At 46.0% G+C, this 22,180-nt stretch overlaps 1 protein-coding gene across 2 annotated transcripts in view; it reads left to right on the forward strand.

Annotated features, from left to right (window-relative positions):
- The window catches only part of POP1 (POP1 ribonuclease P/MRP subunit), a 34,554-nt gene extending 20,583 nt beyond the window's left edge, over positions 1-13,971 (forward strand). Inside the window, exons 11-15 of one of the 2 annotated variants that reach the window (XM_007457158.1) lie at positions 1,663-1,778; positions 3,831-4,022; positions 5,122-5,276; positions 11,890-12,231; positions 13,177-13,971. In XM_007457158.1, the coding sequence (XP_007457220.1) occupies positions 1,663-1,778; positions 3,831-4,022; positions 5,122-5,276; positions 11,890-12,231; positions 13,177-13,828 (1,457 nt within the window). In that variant the 3' untranslated portion in view covers positions 13,829-13,971. The remainder of the gene's footprint in view (positions 1-1,662; positions 1,779-3,830; positions 4,023-5,121; positions 5,277-11,889; positions 12,232-13,176) is intronic. The other variant, XM_007457159.1, reaches the window with a different exon arrangement.
- Positions 13,972-22,180: the final 8,209 nt, after the last annotated feature.

Genomic DNA, 22,180 nt, shown 5'->3' on the forward strand with positions numbered 1-22,180 from the left:
TTTGAATTATGGTTTTCTCAGGGTATATGCCCAGTAGTGGGATTGCTGGGTCATATGGTAGTTCTATTTGTAGTTTTTTAAGGAACCTCCATACTGTTCTCCATAGTGGCTGTATACCAATTCATTCCCACCAGCAGTGGAAGAGTGTTCCCTTTTCTCCACACCCTCTCCAGCATTTATTGTTTTTTGGTTTTTTTCATGATGGCCATTCTGACCGGTGTGAGATGATATCTCATTGTAGTTTTGATTTGCATTTCTGTAAAGATTAATGATGTTGAGCATTCTTTCATGTGTTTGTTGGCAATCTGTATATCTTCTTTGGAGAAATGTCTGTTTAGGTCTTCTGCCCGTTTTTGGATTGGGTTGTTCGATAGCTCATTATTTTTAGTGCTGAATAATATTTCATTGTCTGGATGTACCATCTACTTTGTTTCATCTTTTTACTTATTATTTTGTAGAATATTTGAAGATGAAATTGTGCTTTCTTATGCCTTTACACCCTAAGTATTAGCCATCTCTTTTGTCTGCAGCCAAATCTGAATAAAAGCCCAGCTCTGTCACTCAGATCTATGGCAGCACTCCACAGGAAAGCCTTCTCGGCAGACAGCTGTTTGATGGGGCTTTTTTGCTCCTAGACAGGCCGTGTGAATTTTTACAGCACACGCCTTGTCACTTGAGATGCTGCTGGTTATTCTCTCCAGCTGCAGTAGAAGCAGTTGCTGCTTTTAAGGAGCTTTCATCTCAGATCTTTTCACCAGTTTAGTTTTTTCTAACTTGTTTATCCCTGATATCTGTCACATTATGGCCAAGTCACTTCCAACTTACTTTTTTCAGCCATCAGACCCATGCAGGTTGAGTGACCTTTCTATGTTGGCATTTTAGGACCTTAGCCTAAACTCATGAATCGTCTGACTTTTTACTTTTAATTCTTCAGTCCAACAAAGTAAGATTTGAAAGATTTTTTTTCCCCTAGTGTTTAAGTAATTGCATGTAGGAAGTCTCTTCTGTCAATATATGTGTTTATAACTGAAAAAATTCCTCCTCCTTTCCCACTAGAGTACTTTTTGTCATGGTGTAGCTCGTTTTAAGGGATGAAACAACATATTTCACAACAAATATATTCGTTTTAAAGGACTGAGAAAAATACGTTTTACAGAAAGGCATACATTCAATTCTGTAAAAAAGGGTTATCAGAAACTTGAAGTAATAGGACAGAAGAAGAGGATGGTGTCTGTTGGCTCAAGACCATTGGGTCAGGGATGATATAAAGAGCCCTGAAGCCAATAGTTAAAATATGATTTGTGCCGTCAAGAGCATATAATCAAGAAATGGTTCGCCTCTGCAGTGATGCCTAGAACGTGATTATCTTAAATGTGGAATCAGGCAGATATTTAGAGGCAATTTAATGTAATATTTGCATCTTACAGACTAAAAATAAATGTCAAAGAAATAAGTTTAGGAGCCTTTGCTGTTTCACAGATTATGAAACCAACTGTAAGGATAACAATTTCTACTCAAGGAAATAAATTTCTCTAGAGAAGTTAGGCTTCTAGAGGAGCCTATAGAATAGTTTCTTGTGACAAAAGGTCACCTGGCTTTGTTTAGAATTTGACCTCACTGATCTAAGGAATGTGGTTTAAGGCTATTTCTTTTCCCTCTTAGATAATGAGAAAGTTAGACAGCTGCTTCTGGAGGGTGTGCCTGTGGAGTGTTCGCATAGCTTTCTTTGGAACCAGGATATCTGTAAGAGTGTCACAGAGAATAAAATCTCGGATCAGGTAACTAATGGTAAAGTCGTGAAAACAGGCAGAAATTCATCACTCTAGAGACCATGAACGTTATTTCATACTTTATAGAATCCCATAGACTTCCTTTTATTTTCAATTTTTGGATCCCTTACGATATATACAATGCTATTTTCCGTTCTTAGAGAAGAATAATCTCTAGAAAAGGTCAATACAAAGACTTTTTCTTGAAATGATAATCTTATAGTTTAAATTTTTTTTCCTTTTATTATTTTTCCCCTTAAATGTTCTCTGTCATTAATTTCACAATGATTGAGCTCCTATCAGCACCAGGTATTGTATTAGGTAGTGGGGTAGATGACTAGGATTAGGTTGAAGTTCAAGTACAGAGTACAAAGGAAGCCCAAAGAAGGGGTACTGAGCCCGGACTAGGGAAACTGGGGAAAGCTTCCTGGGTGGAGGAGCTGGTATTTGAGCTAACTCTTAGGTGTGTGATCAGAATTAACCAGGCTTCTTGGCGGCCAGGGGCCAGGAGCCAAGGCTGCAGTGGAGGAAGGATTGTCGGAGTTGAGAACGAGGGCAAGGGCCCAGGCCAAAAACAGGATGGCATGTTCAGGAATCTCCAAGTTGATCAGTATCTTGGAGTTAAGGGTAGGGTAGGAGATGGAACTGAGGAGATAAAAAGGGGCTATAGTGTAAAAGACCTTGAGGCATTTTTGCATTTGGACTGAAGATGCAGGGGCCATTGAAGATTTTAAGTTGGGCCATGACATGATCAGATTTCAGTCTGGCAGTGCTGTGGAGACTAGGGACGGGGGTAAGGGGGCGGAAGAGCTGGAGACAGGGCTTGTGGTTGGATGGCTTAGAAGAGACCCTTGAAGTAGTCCAGATGGCATGATGGGGGCCTGAAGTGTGGCAGTGTGGCTGGAGTGGAGGGGCTGGGCTTTAATACGTATACCTGGAAGGTAAAACTGACTAGACTCAGTGGTTGATTGCAAGATGGGAAGTGAGAAAGGAGGAGGCCTGTGGGTTAGCTCCTAATGGTCTAGCTTCGTTTTAGGAGCTCAGCTAAAAGAGAGGCAGAGCCAGGTCTGACTTGTCACTGCTGTATTCCCAAGTTCTAGCTAAGTGCCTGGCATATAACAGGTGCTTAGGAAATGTTTGAATGAACAAGTAAACGAATGAAGACTAAATATTTGAAAGGGTGAACGAATGAGCTAATGAACTGTGAGAATTGTATGTCATTCAGCCAGCCGGGGCACACAGGAAGAGAGTGACGCAGCGGGGAAGATGAGTTTAGTCTCACATAAACTGAGGGGCCTCAGGACGTCCCAGGAGCAGATGTCCAGGAGACAGGTTTCTATCCCAGGAGGAAAAGTTGGGACTAAAGAGATAGATATTTTGGAATTACCAATATGTAGAAGGTAGTGGTAACTTGACCAAAGGTAAAAAAAGGAGACTCGGGACTTGGTCGTGCATGAAGGGCATTCATGAGTTAGATTTTGTAGCATGGAGGTGGTCTCCTGTGTAGTCTCCTCAATTGAGCGGCAGGCCTGTCTCCAGCTGGCAAGAAAAATCTGCAAGGATGTTCTTATCCACTCCCTGCAGTCCGCTTAATAGATAATTTATAGCATATTCTCTTTTAAGACCTGCTGAGAAATTTTCTTAAAAGCTGGAGTATTTTGCCACTTGCCCCTCCTTGAGAAGTTCTTGTTTATAGCCCTTTTACTTCATGACCACCAATCTTAACCAAAATAAATGTAGGGACAGAGTATCAAAATGTAAGATTAATCCCGATAGATAAGGAATTAGCAGAATGAATGTATATTATTTTATTACCTTTAATCACCTAGTATATTCTAATTTAAGACAATTGGGCATTTTCTACCAAAGCACTTGTATAGAGGAAAATCATCCTGGGAGGAATACCTTGTACTTAAAATGGCTCACATTTACTTATTGAGAACACCTTTTTCTTGCTTTTTAAAAGAGCATTTAACTTTCTAAAGCTGCTTATAGGGAGACCCGGTAGGATCTCCCGGAAGACTAGGGTTGTTTGTCTTGAATTATTTTCTTCCACTTCAGGATTTAAACCGGAAGAGGAGTGAATTGCTGGTGCCCGGGTCACAGCTTTTTTTAGGTCCCCATGAATCCAAGGTTCCTATACTTTTGATTCAACAGCCAGGAAAAGTGACTGGTGATGACCAACGAGGCTGGGGAAGTGGCTGGGATGTCCTCCTCCCAAAGGGCTGGGGCATGGCTTTCTGGATTCCATTTGTAAGTTACTCTTCGATTCTGACCAACAGTTACAACATTTAAAATACATTCCTAGTGAATGCCAAGCACTGAAAATGTTCCTGACTTTACGCACGGCCTAGAAATTGAGTGCTAGTTCTCTGCCCTTTGAGCTATAATCCTGGATATGAGATACTTCATAGAGTCCCTGGAGCCCGGTTTTCATTACTAAGAGTTGTGCTGACATTTTTTGAATTTTTGAGGTTTTAAAAGTGGCCTGATTTTTGAATAATAGTGGCAACAAAATGTTGGGGTTTCTTTACTTGAAATTTGTTACAGTTGAAAAGCCAAAAGACTTCGTTTTTATAGATGTATAGAATACTGTTTTTTTTTTACGTGCTGTTCCATTTATTCCTCTTTTATTAACCAGATAAAAATTTTATTAAAAATCTAATGTGTGTTTTTTTTTTTCCTGGTTAAATAATTACTTTGAGCTAGAAAGCATAAAGGGCACGACATGTAAGACCGTTAGATTCAGGCAGATAATTAATTTTAGTGATTATGCATAGTGCAAAGGACATTCAGTTAATCACTTAAGAGTGGGAATATTTTTCAGTCTAACTTTAAAATTATGAACTGTTTGAAGCATACAGAAGGTATACCTGTGTACCTTTCACCCGCCATCCAGCTGGTGAAATAAGAAATAAGACATTATAGGTTCATTGGAAGCGCTCTGTGTACCCCTCTCCAATCCCATTTCCCTCTCTCCTTCTCAAGGAATCACTAGTCCTGTTTTTGGTGTTTGTCACTATCAGGCATGTTTCTATAGCTTTATTAAGTGTGTGTGTATATCCTAAAATAAAATAGCTATATTTGACATGTTTTTAAACTTTATTCCTTGTGTAAATGCTTTTGCAACTTGCAATATTCACGCAACATTGAGATTTCCCCATGTTGATTGGTGAAGCTCTATTTCATTCATTTTTACTATTGTATGGTAACCCATCATGGGGTAGTTCCCCAGTGTATTTATCCATTCTGTTTTTGATTTTTGATGGGTATTTAGGTTTCCCATACAAAGAATTTAGCAGCTTCGTTTTAAGTTGGTATAGTGACAGGATCTTTCTGGCATTTCTTTTAGATCTATCGAGGTGCAAGAGTTGGAGGATTAAAAGAGACTGTAGTGCATTCTCAGTATAAAAGGTCACCTAATGTCCCAGGTGATTTCCCAGACTGCCCTGCTGGGATTCTGTTTGCTGAAGAGCAAGCTAAGAATCTTATTGAAAAGTACAAAAGGTAAGAAACTGGCTTCTCTAGTTTGATGTCTTTTTTTTTTTTAATAAATTTATTTATTTTTTGCTGCGTTGGGTCTTCATTGCTGAGTGTGGGCTTTGTCTAGTTGCGGCGAGCAGGGACTACTCTTCATTGAGGTGCGCGGTCTTCTGCTTGCGGTGGCTTCTCTTGTTGCGGAGCGTGGGCTCTAGGCGTGCGGGCTTCAGTAGTTGTGGCACACGGGCTTCAGTAGTTGTGGCTTGTGGGCTCTAGAGCGCAGGCTCAGTAGTTGTGGCGCACGGGCTTAGTTGCTCTGCAGCATGTGGGATCTTCTCAGACCAGGGCTCAAACCCCTGTCCCCTGCATTGGCAGGCGGATTCTTTTTTAATAAATTTATTTATTTATTTATTTAGTTTTGGCTGAGTTGGGTCTTTGTTGCTGCGTGTGGGCTTTCTCTAGTTGCAGTGAGTTGGGGCTACTCTTCATTGTTACTCTTCATTGTGCGGGCTTCTCATTGCGGTGCCTTCTCTTGTTGCGGAGCGTGGGCTCTAGGGCATGCAGGCTTCAGTAGTTGTGGCTCACGGTCTCTAGAGAGCAGGCTCAGTAGTTGTGGTGCACGGGCTTAGTTGCTCCGCAGCATGTGGGATCTTCCTGGACCAGGGCTCGAACCCGTGTCCCCTGCATTGGCAGGCGGATTCTTAACCACTGTGCCACCAGGGAAGCCCGGCAGGCGGGTTCTTAACCACTGCATCACCAGGGAAGTCCCTAGTTTGATGTCTTAAGGGGAAGACACATTGAACAATCATGTTTGTCCTGGCTTCAGGGACTCTTACTATATAATGTGGAGTTCCTGTACTTGTCAACATTCCCAAGACATAATTAAGAAGATGCTACTTAGGTCAGGAGATTGCCCTATATCTAGATTTTATAGCCCATGCAGGTTACAAACCTTTCTCTTGGTTATTTGCTTCACTGATGATGGTGTACACCTAAGCTGTGGACCTGAGTTCCAGGCGCTTGTTAATTGATTCCCGCTACTGAGCCCTGCCTCCTCAAAATGGAAATTCTGTTTTTCGTAATGGTTATAGATGGAGTACTATGGAAACATACAAAAATACTTTATAGACTAGTGTATTCCTTTCATCCAGAGAGATAGCACTGTTTTTACATTTTGGTATCTATCCATCTAGACTTTTTTCTTTTCCATTGGAGGAGTGGCCAGTGAGGGGCTTTATTTCCTTTATACTCTGGAAAGGAAACATAGGGCACCTGTATTTCCTACTGAACTGTAGACTTCTGGAAGCACAAAAACTCTCGTTTGTTGTGGCATCTGCAGTATCTAGCCGGTGCCTAGTGCACAGTGGGCCTTATACCTGTTTTTTTGTTGACTGATGAATGGGTGACTAATTGAATGTTGTATTTCCTTGATTGTGAGCTCCACAGTTGTGCTCTCCTGTGCACTGATGCAACTCTAGAGACAGGCTTGGCTACAGTTGGCTTGGCTTTCCAGCTATTGTTTGAATGATGGATGAATGAGTGAGTGAGTGAACGGGGATACGTTCCTGGATTGCTGGTTTACAAGCCCTTTGAGGGCAGCCATTGTGTGTTGTACATCCTATGCCTCCCATAGTGTGCAGGGGCTTCTCCATGCTTGTTAAATAATAATTGACAGTAATACTTATTTCTCACCCTTTAGATTTTTTTATGTATATAAATTTTTCATAGACACAAATTTTTTTTAAGGCATTGTATTACATATACTATTTTGAAACCTGCTTTTTTCATTTAGCTGTGTATTATGGAAAGTTTTCCCATATCAATAAATATGACTCTAAACCAAGAGTTGGCAAACTTTTTCTGTAAAGGGCCAGATGATAACTATTTCTGGCTTTGTGGGCCCTTTGGTCTCCATGGCAGCTGCTCAACTCTGCCATGTGGCACAAAAGCAGCCTCAGAGGATGCATAAATGAGTGAGCACGGCTGTGTTCCAGGCTCACGCTATGGACAATCCTATTTGAATTTCATAGCATTTTCATGTGCCACACGATATTATTCTCTTGTGTTTTTTTCTTTTCTTTTTTCTTTTTTTTGGCTGCACCGCGCGGCTTGTGGGATCTTAGTTCCCCAACCAGGAATGAAACCCGGGCCCCCTGCAGTGGAAGTGCGGAGTCCTAACCACTGGACCTTCAGGGAATTCCCTCTTGTGTTTTTTTCAACCATTGAAAAATGTAAAAACCATTCTTAGCTCGTGGGTCATACAAAAACAGGCAGTGGGCCAGGTTTGCCCAGTGAGTTGTAGTTTGCCAATACAGTATGGCTGTTCTGTGATTTATCAGTGGCCCTTTAGGTTCTTTCTGAATTTTTGCTCTGTGCTTCTGTGAACAGCTTTCCATTTGTATCTCTACGTATTTGTCTGATTTATTCATTTAGCACATGTTTACTTAGAACTTGCCATGTGTCAAAAACCTTTCTAGGCACTGAGGCTGCAGCAGGGGACGGGATGGGCAAAGTCTGCTCTGCCCTTGTGGAGCTTATTCTTGATGGAAGTGGGAAGGATCCAGGCAAGGGGAGGGAGGCTAAAATGGCAAGAGCAAAGCCCTTGAGTGAGGAAGACGGGGTAGCGTCCAGGGCATAAGGGGAGGAGTGGCATTCCTTAGGATCAGGCTTAGCTGTCTTATTTTTAGTAGGCTGGAAGGCTGACTCTGAAAATGTGAATACAGATTTAGGTAGGCTAGCCTCTGCGCAGAGGTTGGGTAGTGGTCTGATTGTGACCGTCTTCTCAGTGAAAAATAGGCAAGGTTATCGTCTAGGAATAAGGGGGAGAGAGGCTGTTGGAGATTTGAGGAGAGAGGAATTGATATAGACGGTGTTCTGGGAGAGTGGAAGATAGAATCGACTGGAGAAACATATCAGATTTGTAAGAAATGTAGGAGTCCACTTAAGTTGTGTTGGTAGTGAGACCCTTCAGGACTACTGCATGTTCTTCCCCAACCATGTTCTGCCAATCAGGTGCTGGCAGGTGGGGTAGTGGAGGGTTGAATGTAACCAGCAGGGGCTTTGCGGGAGGAGGGACTTGGGGGTATGTGTAAAGGGAGTGACTCTCTTAGGAACTGTGGCATCTAGGCTTCCAAGGAGAGAGATGTGAGGACGGTAGTGAGCAGTGATGAAGTGGTAAATGAATACAGTAAGTCTCCTACATACGAACCTTCAAGTTGCAAACTCTCAACGATGTGGACGTGTGTTCCATCAGCGTCAGGCGTGAGTGAAATTACAGCTTGCCCTCCGTCTCCTATCGCTGAGGATCCTTCAGCTCTACCATCTCCCACCTCCTCTCCCTCCTCCAGTCAGTAACTCTTCTTGCCTGTTCACTCGATGCCAGCCCCGTATGCCAGCTGTTGTACTGTACTACTGTACTTTTCAAGGTACCGTACTGTAAGATTAAAAATGTTTTCTTTATTTTTTGTGTTTGTTTTCTATGTATTATTTGTGTGAAAAGTATTGATATTATAAACCTATTACAGCACTATATAGCCGATTGTGTTAGTTGGGTACCTAGGCTAACTCTGTTGGACTTAACGAACAAATTGGACTTATGAATTCGCTCTTGGAACGGAACTCATTCGTATGTAGGGGACTTACCGTAGTTAAGTTCCCGTGGTTGAGGAATTGTTGCCGTGGAGAGGTAAATGGGCAGGCAAAATAGGAGGCATCATTCTGAGTGAAGGATACTTGAAATTGAGATTTTAAGGTGGAGCGAGTGTTGGCAGTGACCAAAAGGTAAGGTGTGATCAGGAGAGTGGGTGGTTGAGATGGGGTGAAGTGAAAGGTGTGAGAAGTTTCTGGTGGGCCAGGGTACTAGAAGGATGATATGTGTAGCTGCTGAAGCCATTGAGAATGGGTCGGGATGGAGGGGAAGGCAGAGTGGCGGGGAATGGGGTGCCTGGGGAGTTGACCGAGGCCCTGGCTGAGCAGGGAGAGCCAGTGGTTTATCTGATGGCTTGTGCTTCAGGGGAGCAGGAAGGAGAAGAAAAGCGGCCTGGGGGCATCAGGAGGAATGTGCCCACCCCTAGGCCTGCGGGGTGTGAAAAAGAAAGAGCTAGCACTTGAGAGCAGCTGTAGCGGAAAGAAGGCAAAGAAGGACCTTAGGCTCAATCTCATAAATAAGATCTCTGGTTAAAAAGAAAAAAAAGCTGCATGCTTTGAGGATTTGATGTACCATTGGCAAATTGCTATTTGTATTAGTGTAGAATTTTACCTCTAGTTCCGAGGGTGCCTGTTTTCCCTCACGTCTCGATAACACGGGCCATTACCAATCTTTTATTTTGTTTTTTTAACTAATTAAAAAGAAATTTGTTTATTTATTTATTTTTGGCTGCGTTGGGTCTTTGTTGCTGCATGCGGGCTTTCTCTAGTTGTGGTGGCTTCTCTTTGTTGCGGAGCACAGGCTCTAGGCACACGGGCTTCAGTAGTTGTGGCTCGCGGGCTCTAGAGCACAGGCTCAGTAGTTGTGACACATGGGCTGCGTTGCTCCGCAGCATGTGGGATCTTCCCGGACCAGGGCTCAAACCCGTGTCCCCTGCATTGGCAGGCGGATTCTTAACCACTGCGCCACCAGGGAAGTCCTTACCAATCTTTTAATACTGACAAAACACAGATGAAAAAATGGCATCTTACCGTTTTCATTTTTTGTTTGTTTGCTTACAAGTGAGGTTGGGTACTCTTAAGTGTTTTCACCATTTTTTGTCTCTCTTTTTGTAAACTGCCCATCTCGCTTTTTAAAAGTTTCTGGGTGAGGCAAGTACTCTGAGAGGGTTTTTCACCAGCTGCCCCTCTCAGGAGGCCAGAACACATTTGGTTCAGTCTCCAGAATATAGGCTCAAACTGAACCTCTGATTAAGCGTACAGGTTCATTTCCATTTGAGGTCCTAGGGCATAGCACACAGTAAGAAACAAAGGGGGGAAGGAATGTCTGGGCCTGTTCCCTAGGAGACCATCAGCCTGAGGGTGCAGGCTGGGACTCCCACAGAGTACCCCAGCCCGGAAGGGCCCATGGCCAGGCTGCTCCCTACCTCTTGGGGTCATTACATACCAGAGCAGGCCCTGGTTCCCACTAGTTAGTGGTTTTGTGAAGGTTCTCCCTAACATGTTGCTGGAAAAGTCATTTGGTATCACCCATGTGGAGGGCAGTTTGGAAATATCTGTCAAAATTGCAAGTGCTAATAATACTCGTTGCCTTAGCACTTCCACTCCCAGGACTTTATCCTGTGGATATACTTGTACTTGTACAACATGTTCAAGGTCATTCATGGCAGCATCGTTTGTAGAAGCAAAAGCTTGAAAGTAACCAAAATGTCCTCGAGGAGAGGACTGTCTAAATAACTTAAGGTATAACCATCCAGTGGGATAAGACTTGTGCAAAAGAGTGAGGGATGTCTTGATGTGCTAATGTAAAATGACCTCCAAGATATTTTGTTAAATGAATAAAGTTAAGCAAAAGAGTACAGGATCGGTTTGCCACCATTTGTGTAAAATGGGTAAAAAAAGAAATATGTATATATCTGCTTGTAAGTTTATAAAATGTCTCTAGAAGGATATATAAGAAACAGATGACGATATTGTCTCTGTGGAGGACAACTGGGTCACCAGAGGTCAAGGGTGAGGGAGAAACTTCACCATCACCCCTTTTGTACCTTTAAAAAAAAAATTTTTTTTTATTTTTGGCTGCATCGGGTCTTAGTTGCAGCACGTGGGATCTTGTGTTGCAGCACGTGGGCTTCTCTCGTTGTGGTGTGTGGGCTTCTCTCTAGTTGTGGTGCACAGGCTTAGTAGTTGTGGCATGCAGGCTCTCTAATTGCGGTGCGTAGGCTTTCTAGTTGGGGCATGGGGGCTCTAGAGTGCGTGGGCTCAGAGTTGCTTAGTTGCTCCATGGCATGTGGGATCTTAGTTTCCTGACCAGGGATCGAAGCCGTGTCCCCTGCATTGGAAGGCTGATTCTTAACCACTGGACCACCAGGGAAGTCCCCCTTTTGCACCTTTTGGACTTCAAACCCTGTGAATATTCAGGGGCATCACTGCACAGCTCCAGGAGCACCTTTTACCCGCAGTTCTTCAGGAGTGGCACTCCCCGGAGTGATGCACGCAGGGCGACTTTGTGGGTGCATTATTTATTACAGTAAAAACCGAAGAAAACGAAAGCTCAGCCAGTAGAGTTGGTTATTATTAATTTTTAAAATCGTATTTCTTAGAAAACTTTTTTGTATGTTTGTTTTTAAAATAGAGATGGAGTACAGTGGCCATGGTTATTTTGATTGTCCATTTGTTTTTTTCTGTTTTTTTTTTTTGCGGTACGTGGGCCTCTCACTGCTGTGGCCTCTCCCGTTGCGGAGCACAGGCTCCGGACGCGCAGGCTCAGCGGCCATGGCTCACGGGCCCAGCCGCTCCGCGGCATGCGGGATCCTCCCTGACCGGGGCACGAACCCGTACCCTCTGCATCGGCAGGCGGACTCTCAACCCCTGTGCCACCAGGGAAGCCCTGCCCATTTGTTTTTAAAATAGAGATGGAGTACGGTGGCCATGGTTATTTTGATTGTCCATTCTAAATTGTTCAAAATCGTTTCTCCTCTTTGATTTCCATTAGACGCCCTCCGGCAAAACGGCCCAACTACGTTAAGCTTGGCACCCTGGCACCTTTCTGCTGTCCCTGGGAGCAGTTAACCCTAGACTGGGAATCAAGAGTCCAGGCCGAAGGCGAATCATCTGCAGCTTCCTCTCCAGGTGGTGAGGAGAGTAGCCTGAGGAGAGAGGTGGTGCCTCGCGCTCCCGTGCCTGGAAGGGCTCGTCAGCTGCCTGATGATGAGGGCACACCCCTAAACGGCTCCAGCGAGCCCAAGGGAGTGATGGACGCAGATGGTCCAGCCCGGGCGGGGACTGAGGGGGTAGTGGGCCAGGGTGCCACCAGCAGTCTCCTCTGTGTTCTGAGGTAAGTGCACACGACCTCTGGGTACGTTTTTGGATTGCCTGTTTTTTGATACTGACCAGGCTACAGGAAGTAAAAGTTATCATGTTCCTTTACACAAAGCCCAAGCGAATTTATGGACCTTCTGGAAGGGAAAGCCAGTGAATCATAGAGGGCCCAGGGAAAAGGCTAAATCACATACATTTGATTTGGGGCATGATGCTAACTCATGAAATGATTTAAAATGTCGCGTCAGTAGACCTAAACCAGGGCAGTTTAAGACCTATTTTATTTAGTCTTTGCTCACAAAGCAGTCCCCTCACGATTGTGATCTTAAGTAATGAAGAACCCCTGCAAGCATTCTTTAAATCGTTGAATTAGATTTCTTCCCATTGCTTTTGAATGATCTGCATTTGTGGCCGACTAGATCCCCATTCATTGTGATATTGTCATATCACAGAGGTTACTGTGTAAAATGTGTTCCTCTCTCAGTGCTGCTGCAGGCTATTCGATTCTGCTTATCATTTACCCTTTATTCTGTGCTCTGATTTTAAAAGAGTGCCACCCCTTTGCTTTATACTTATTTTTCTGTACAGTAATTTCATATCCTTCCTTCTTACTTTTCAGATAAGTGTCCCTTAGAGTTTCTTTTTTCATCAAAACATCAGTTCCTTTTTACTCGAATCCTCTCACTGTGAATATTGCCATAGATTCTACTCCACTGTCTTATTTTTCTCTGCCTTCAACTTTAAACCTTTAATCCTTGAGTCTCAGAGTAGTAGACACATAAAAAGAAAAGTATCATTACACAAATGTGTATTTTTGAGTTTTAAAAAATCAAAGTTTTGATCCTTTCCCCCCACAGAGTATTAAAAAATCAAATGAACTCTAGCAATGTCCAGTCTTCCAACTGCATATTTTCTCCTTGAACAAAATATCCTCAAAACATGTGTCTCCCACTTCATGCAGGAGTAGAAAATTACTGAGGCAGCTGTCAGCCTGGTGTGGACCCAGTTCTGGGAACAGTCGGGCAGCCCCACGAGCTCCTGGCACAGGGCAGCAAGAATTGAGCAGAGAGGCCTGCCTGTCCATCCTGGACCGCTTCCCCAAGGCCCTGGTGTGGGTCAGGCTGTCCCTGCTCAGGAAGGGCAGCCCCGAGCCGCACACCATGATCTGTGTTCCAGCTGAGGAGGACCTCCTCCAGCTCAGCCAGGATCGGCTGTACTGTGGGCCCCAGGAGCCCAAGCATAGTGACCCATTCAAGAGCCAGATCCGGAAACAGAAGAAGAAGAAACTAGAGAAGAGGCGGAAGCGAGGCTGTGCTGCATCTGAGGGTCTGGCAGAGGGGGACCCTGCAGCTGGACACCAGCCTCTGACCCTGGGCTTGTGGTCAGGCCCTCTCCCGGTTGTGACTTCTCACTGCTCCAGAGTTCTCCTTGGCTTTGTCACACAGGGAGATTTTTCCATGGCTGTCGGCTGTGGGGAAGCCCTGGGGTTTGTTAGTTTGACGGGCTTGCTGGATATGCTGTCCAGCCAGCCAGGAGTGGAGAGGGGTCTCGTGTTGCTGAGGCCGCCTGCCTCTCTGCAGTATCGATTTGCGAGAATTGTTATTGAGGTGTGAGGTCGGTTTACATCCTGGCACAGATAATAACTGTGTTTGCCATGTCCCACAACTGGAGAGTTGTTTTTGCTGTCTTCCGTTTCAATATATCATGTTAAATTCCTTGGAAACGAGAATTTAAAAAATTATGTATTTATGCAAATGCATGAAATGTTTACCTCATTCCAGTAATGTCCTTGATTTCCATCTTTCCCTGTCCTTGCTGTAATACTTTAAGATTTTTTGGCATATATAGCCAAAAGCTTTTGTATTTTGATTTCTTGGTCTGTGTGATTCTTGCTGAAAATAATTAGAAGCCCTATTGTTTTCTTGTGTCCTATCAAGAACAAAGGGCTGTCAAGTCTATTTGAAAAATCTTGTAGTCATGTGATAAGCGACGACGGTTGTTTAATGATTTGATTGTTACAGAAGTGGAAAAGACTAGAAACATCTGGTCTCTGTGCATGAAGTATGGGCCCCTGTGGGCCCTGTTAAATTCTGTACTGTGATCAGCATGCCCAACGCTTTACACCATAAAGAAGGAAATCGTGGAAAATGTATTGTTGCCTCTTTTCAGGCAGGTTCAGTTTATGGCAAAAATGTTGAGATGGAACTAGTGTGCTGGTCTGTGGTTTTATGACCACTTGTCCTCTGTGTTGTTGACCAGCGCATGATTCCAGGAGTTACTTAATTTTTCTGTGCTTTGTTTCTGCAAAGAATTTTTCAAAGCCATAGAGGAGCATTTCTCAAAATATGTTCTATGAAGTATGTTACCTAAGGAAAAGAGTCCAAGGACAGAGTGGGAAATTCTGGGTTAAATACAGTTAAGCGGGACTTCCTTGGTGGCACAGTGGTTAAGAATCCACCTGCCAATGCAGGGGACATGGGTTTGAGCCCTGGTCTGGGAAGGTCCCACATGCCGCAGAGCAACTAAGCCCGTGCACCACAACTACTGAGCCTGCGCTCTAGAGCACGTGCTCCGCAACAAGAGGAGCCACCGCGATGAGAAGCCCGCGCACCGCAACGAAGAGTAGCCCCCGCTCGCCACAACTAGAGAAAGCCCGCGCGCAACAACAAAGACCTAACTCAGCCACAAATAAATAAATTTATTAAAAAACGAAACAAAACTAAACTAAGAGTGATTAACTCTTTCAGGCCAGGTTATGTTTCTTCTCTGGCCTGTTTGCTGTTCCCTTTTTTTCCCTTGCTCTCAGGAAAAGGAAAATTCATTTCTATTTTTGCTGCAAGAAATTCCCCACTGCTAGTTCATTCCCTCCATATCAATGAAGGAAGGGAAACGGGTGTCATTCTCGTCTGGCTGAGGACAAAACTTCAGTTTTGCTCCATTTGACAAACACCAGCTGTCTGGTCCAGGGGCCTATCTCCTACTTCAGGCCCACCCCGGGGACGCCGACGAGTCAGGGGTGTGGCCTGACCTTAGGATTCTTATGAGCTCCAGGTGACTTGCAGCCAGGATTGAGAACCCGTGGTCCAGACTTTAATGTGAGGTTCAATGCAATTAGCCAAGGACACAGAAGCTTATCAGCTTATCATGCAGGGCAGGAGCAGATAGATGTAGGCTGTCTGCAGCAGGGCATGCAGCTGTCACTGACGTCCCCGGATGGGGTCCTGCTGCATTGGAGCAAACGGCCAAGTTCTCATAATGGCATTTTCCTTCTTTTTCTAAAATTAAAATTCCACCAGGTACTGTTCTGGAAGAACCCAGCCTAACCACCCGCGTGCTTTCGCTTAAGGAAGTGTTTACAAACGTGGACCACTCCTAGGTCCTTGCCCCAGCCTCATTGCACCCCCCTTCGTCCTCGTCACTTTGCACTGAACACACTGATCTTTAGACTCCTTGACCAGCCAGGCTCTTGATGCCACCAGACATGTGCTGTGCTTTGCCTTCATGGAATGTTGTCACCCCTCCCCCATGCTTTCTGCACCCCTGTCCCTCTCATCCCATCCTGCTGAGCTTGGCCTGATGTTTCTCAGGGAGACCCGCTCCTGCCTACGTTATTTTCTGTCACACAATGGATTTATCTCCTGATGACAGCAGCACAATGTGTAATGATTATTTTGTTTACTTGTTTGTTGTCTTTCCATTAGGCTGTGAGCTTCATGAAGGGGAGACCATGTCTTATTTGGTTACCTTTGCACCTCAGATTCTAGCAGAGTCCCTCACCCATATCTTTTTTAAAAAATTCACTCATTTATTTTTGGCTGCGTTGGGTCATTGTTGCGGTGCGCCGTGGCTTCTCTTGTTGTGGAGCACAGGCTGTAGGTGCGTGGGCTTCAGCACGTGGGCTCAGTAGTTGTGGCTCGCGGGCTCTAGAGCGCAGGCTCAGTAGTTGTGGCGCACGGGTTTAGTTGTTCCGCGGCACGTGGGATCTTCCCGGACCAGGGATCAAACCCGTGTCCCCTGCATTGGCAGGCGGATTCTTAATCACTGGGCCATCAGGGAATTCCTCACCCATATCTTGTATTTAATATATTTTTGTTGAATTGATGTCTTAATCAAAGAGGGTGTTTGTGTTCAAACTACAATACCATCTATCCCCAGTATATGTTGTAATGAACTAAGGAGCCACTAGGTGGTGCCAAGACCTCATGAGAAAACCGCCTGCTGTGGAATAACATCAGAAGTGGAATACAATTCAGTCGTGTGTGTGTGTGTGTGTGTGTGTGTGTGTGTGTGTGTGTGTGTGTGTGTGTGTGTGTGTGTGTGTTGTTGGACTGGGGGAGTTTATGAGGTTACAGATCAAGCAGTGTTCCCTCTTCCGGGCCAGACCCCTACTCCCAAGATCCTACTTTGAAAAGGCTCCATGATTTTTAAAGAGGGGCCTAGAGAAGAAACAACTTGAAAAGCTCTCATCTAAAAAATAAATCCCATACACATTATCCCCAATAAGTTTGCTGAATTCCTCCCATGACGGGGAGCTCATTACTTCACCTCAAGATGCCATCTCCCCCTTGGCAGCATGCTGATGGGTGACCTGGCCCTTTAGCCCCAGCTTCAGCCTGTCTCCCCTTCTCCCTGCTTCCGTGGGCTAACATTGAGAACAAGCAGTTTACTTTTAGGAAGTCAGTTATTAACCTTTTTGCTTTCTCTTCTCCAGGCTAAACAAGCCTCATTTCTTTTAGCTTCCCTTCTCTTGTTTCCAGCGTCTCACAGAGGACCTTAAATTATTTTTTGGACAAGACGTAATTTGTTCTCAGAACACCCCTGCACTGCTGCATGAGCCTCGGGCAGGGGCTGCTGGCTTTAGGGAGCGCCTCGAACGTTCTGGCTCACTGTGGGTCCGCTCTGAAGTCTCCAGCCTTCTCCCTCGCCCTGCAGGATTTAGCCGCCACTGCTTGAGGCGTGTGTGAGCGTGGTTTTCCTCAAAAGCAGAGCCTGGATGGCCTACGGGCAGGTAGTTTGTTTTAGGAAGTGACCTAAGGGAACGGGAATGCGGAGCCGGGGCAAAGGGGACTGGAGGAGTGAGAGCCGATGAAGCGTGCATTATTCAGCTGGTCACCCGTGGAGACATGCCCTTACCGCTGGACAGTAAGGGCACCCCGCACTGTCCACGTGAGACCCAGGAGAGGGGAATCTCTGTATCAGCTCTCATTCCTCCTGGGCAAGGGCTGCCCCAGGGAGTCTTCATTTCCTTGCACGTCCAGGTTTGCATAGGGTCTAGAATGGCAGAATCTGCTCGTGGGCATCCCAGGGAGGCCTGTGCAAAGCCCCGAGGCAGAAGAGGTGCAGCTAAGGCAGGGCTGCAGCAAGCGCTGAACAAAAGCTGTGCCCGGGGGTAGACTCTCTCATGGTGCCACTTTTGAGAAGCCAAGGGGTGTGTGTGTGTGTGTGTGTGTGTGTGTGTGTGGGTGCACACATGTGCACGCTTGTATGGCGGAGGTGCTTGATGAGCTTTCTGGAATAAGTGCCAGCAGTTGGCGTGTAGACTCTGAAGCTGATCTTGCCAAAGTGGGGACAGCTATGGTCCAGCCGCTGCCACCTCTCCTTCTGGGGGTGGTGTGTCTCTGCGGAGAGCCTTTCTCTTTTGGTGAGCCCCGCCTGGCACAGTTCTGAATATTCCCCATTGTACGCCTGCAACCATCATTAGGAAAAAAGTCCCAAGACTCCTGTCTGGTAAGGAAATCCCCCAGTGGAGATGTTCTGCTGGCTCTAGGGCTGACTCTCCCGTCGTTTTTGCCCAACTAGCTTCCAGCTCCCTTTGGCTCGTCCCCACCCACCTCATTGTTTTCCTCCGAACTCAGGGGTTCCTCTCTCAGCCTCCCCCATGCCTGCAGCTCAGTTTATCCGTTTCCTCGGTAATATTGATAGGGACAGAGAAAAGGGCCAAAGTAGGTGATTAAATAATTAATCCCACTGGGGGATTGCAAGTAGACAAAAAAAGTATGGGAGTCCCCTGTAAATGAATGATCACTCAAGAAAGCAGGCTTGCTTAGCAACAAAACACGCAGCAGAAGCATGAGACCTGACCCAAAACAACAAAACAAGGGTAACGTGAGACCCACATCCTGCCCAGTGAGGTCAGTAAGTTAATGAATCCTAGGACATGCTCCTCTGCACACACTAAAAACAAAAATACAAGGAAAAGATGAAATTAGACTGAAACCTGAGATGGTTTATCATATTTTAGTATACGTTACTTGCCTTTTTGCTTATTTCCGTTGTGCCGTGACAGTCCCAGTTTGACCACGTAGGGACCAAGAAAACTCCCCTGCCCGACATGCGGGAGGAACCGATGATGAAATGGTGATGTCTACTCAAGAATAAGGAAGAAAGTGGTCTTCCCCTCCCCCCAACTTTTCCTTTGATTATAAAACTGTAGCCCACTAAGTTCTCAGGGCACCACTTCTTTGCCTGCCCGCTTGTATCTCTCACAAGCATCCTGTACTAATAAATTCTTTCCTTACCCATGAATAGTTGAAAGGTACATGTCTACCTCGACATGTCTTTTCTGCCTGAAAAATACACACATTTTATCCAGTCTTGCTACTTAGAATGTGGTCCTGAGACCAGCAGCATCAGCATTAGAAATGCAGGGTCTCAGGCCGTACCTCAGACCTCCTGAAATGAGTTTGCATTTGAAGAAAGTCGCTAGGGGATTCACGTCCACAGGAAAGTTCCAGGAGCAGCAGATCGATTCAGTGGTTTCTAAACCTGGTTGTCATCAGAAGCACCTGGGGAGTTTGATAAAAACACAAATTTCTGAGCATCGGTGGCCCTGGAATCTGTAATTTTTATTAAGCTCCCTTTGTGATTCCAACACAGGCTATTCGTGGGATCATGTCTGAGAATCACCAGAACAGGCATCTTTTGATTTTTTTCCACTTCTAAGATTCTGACATTTTTGCCGCTCACTGACTTTTCACAGATTTGAATGTCGCTCTTTTTGGGTGTTATGAATTAGCAGGACCTAAGGTTTTTATGTGTATGTGTGTGTGTTTGTTTTAAACAGGCCTGGTTTCTAGTTTCTGAATATTCTGGTCAAGAACTTGTCTTTCTTCCAAGATCTAATGGCCCTGGAGTCCCAGTGTCTTGATGTCCCTTTAAGTAACTCATGGGTACTTTGCCAAGCCCTGCAAGCTCCCACTGGAGACGCTCCAGTGGCGCCTGAGATGGCGTTTTGCCTCAGCCCCTTAGGCGTTAAGCGCTGGATGCCGTGCCTGACATGCCCGGTCCGGACTCCCTGGTTATGCTATTGAGAGATGGAGCCCAAAGCGTCTACGGAGAGAAGTCAGTGTCTGATTGCATTTGGTCTCATCAGGCGTCTCGGATGTCCCGAGTTGGTCCTGTCCACCAACCTCACGCCCACGCAAGCCTGAGCAGCCTTTGAGAAGCAGCTACAATCCTTCGCCATGGGCGCCTTGGCGGGGGCATCTGTGGTGGCACCTCATGTGGAGAGGAGCTTGGCTGGCTTGGCACTAACTGGCCCCGGAGCGCAGGGCACTGAAGCGGCTAAAGACCTCCGGGCACCCCAGCCAGGTGGCAGGAGGCACCAAACCGAAAGAAAGATTTCCTTCGAAGGTCCTCCTGGAACTTGGGCTCTCATGCAAAGCCTAATATCTCACCCCATTAAATTCCTTGATGTGTCATTCATGGTTTTCTGCCTCTCTGGCAGGCAGAGGTATCCCTTTGGAACAGAGAGGAGAGAAGGTAGGAATTGTTTTTTCCTAAGGGCAGAGCTTGGCTCCCCCAAGAGCTTGCCATTCGTTTAGCTGAACACACTGGGGACGGACTACGCTGGACGGGGAAGGAAGTGGTAGCCAAGGGGAAGCTGGCCTTCAGCCTGGGGTCAATGCGGGTTTGGGGTCTGGGGTTTGTTTTTCCTGGGCCAGCATCATCACAGACAGCTCTGCCCACCCCACCCTCCCAGAGGCCAGAGTTGAGGGGGGCCATGGGCTGCGTGTCTGCCACGTTTGCAGCCTGAATCAGCGGACACCTCCCTGAGTCTGAGGGGGAGTGCAGAGAGGAAAGAGGGGAACAGGGGTGGCTAGGGAGCCCCAAACCCCAGCCTAACGCCTCCCTCATCATCGTCACCAGTGCTTCCTCAGCCTGTATCTCCCTGTGGTATGAAAAAACTTAATTATACCAGCGTGGCATGTGGGATGGGTTTTCAGTTTCCAGCTATTTCCTTCAGTCATTAGCAGTAACAAAGAGGCACTGACGCTGTGCTCACTGTACACTAGGCTTTGTGTGCAATATTCTAGTTACTGTTTACAACCACACTCTTATTACTGTCTCCATTTTACAGATGAGGAAACTGAGGTTTAGAGAAATTCAGTAATCTGCTGGAAAGATACAGATTCGGGGTCTGGTCGCCAGGCTGTGCTGTCCCCCGTCCTTCACCCATTTGGACCATCAGAGTGTGTTCTGTGCCAGGCACTGGAGGGTCAGACACAAGCGTGAATCGGACGTGGGCATGTCCTGAAGCCATTCAAGGTCAACAACTTGCTCCTTTGGTGCCACGTGAAGAGTGTTCAGAATTTTGGCTCTCGGTCTGGCGTAGGAATTAAGCCTTTCTCATCCTGATGTTTTCCTAGAAAAGATGGCCCTGGAGTCCCAAGAGATTTATTTCACTTGCTTTTCTCTCTCTCCATTTTGCCCCGATATGCTGCTGTTATTTATGATTCGAGCACCACCCAAACCATTCATCTTGCCATTGATAGGCATGTATGAAAGGCCCGTGATTACATCTCCCAGTTGGCCTGCTCATGTTTTGAAACATCAGCCAAAAAGCAAAGCATAAAAAAACAGCCACTCTTCCTCCCAGAGAGGACTGGGTACACAGCACAGCATGGTCTTTCTGAACCCAGAGAGGTGGTCTCCCAGCACTTGCCTCTCCTGCCGCTCTGCCCCGACCACTTGTGTGGGCCTCTTCGGGCCCAGCCCTGCAGTCCCAGCGAGGATTAATGTTAATCTCCTGTTCATGAGAGTGAGTTGAGTTATTCTTTCCATCTGTCACCCCCCAGGCCAGAGCTCTGTGTCCTCCTTTCCTTCCATCCGAGGTCTCTGAGGGCCAACGGTGATGACCCCCGACCCTGGACACATACAGGGTCTCTGCAAGGCAGGCTGTGCAGGGACAGGTTGGGAGCTGAAAGGCCCTGAGAGATGTCTTGGCCAACCCCCTCGCTCATTTTGCCGAGGAGGGGACGTTGCACTGTCACCCAGTCACAGCTGGGACCAGAGCCCAAGTCTCCTGACAGGGCCAGGTGCTTCTCAGGACCATCTCTTCAACTAAAGCTTTTTCCAGAAAGAGTCTAACATCCACGAGAGAGTGGAGCAGGTCTATGCTGCATTCAAGTTCTGCAGCTACTCTTCCTTCCTCTCCTGTGATGCCCCCAACTTTTCTTTGGCAGTTCTGCCCTCTGCATCTCTTCTTTCAGAAGCTGCCTGGAAAGCTGGCAAGAACAAGAGGACTTGGGTTCAAGTCCTGGCCTTCCATTGGCGAAAGGCCCCGGGCAGGTCCCTTAAGCGGTCAGATCCACCATTTCCATTTTATTTCCGTTAAAATGGAAATAATATCAACGTCCACCTCACCGTCTCGAAGCAAGACTCAGTGGAGTTATACAAGCACACATGCTTGTGTTTATATTTGTCGAGCACTTGCCACATGCCATTCACAGATCCTTGGCTTCATGTACACGGCTTATGTTCCGTAATCCTCACAGCAATTCTGTGAGTTATATAATCCGCATTCTATAGAGAGGCAAACTGAGGCTCCGTGAGGTGAGGCAATGCCCAGGGTCACACGACTAATTGGGATCAAACCCACATCTGTCCAAGTCCTTAACTGGGTTGTCACAGTGACCTCCCTTTAATAGGCCCTTAGCAAACAGGGGCTTAAGGTATCAAGGACC

The sequence above is a fragment of the Lipotes vexillifer genome, unplaced genomic scaffold (assembly GCF_000442215.2).
Source record: "Lipotes vexillifer unplaced genomic scaffold, Lipotes_vexillifer_v1.1 scaffold376, whole genome shotgun sequence".
Lineage (NCBI taxonomy): Eukaryota > Metazoa > Chordata > Mammalia > Artiodactyla > Lipotidae > Lipotes > Lipotes vexillifer.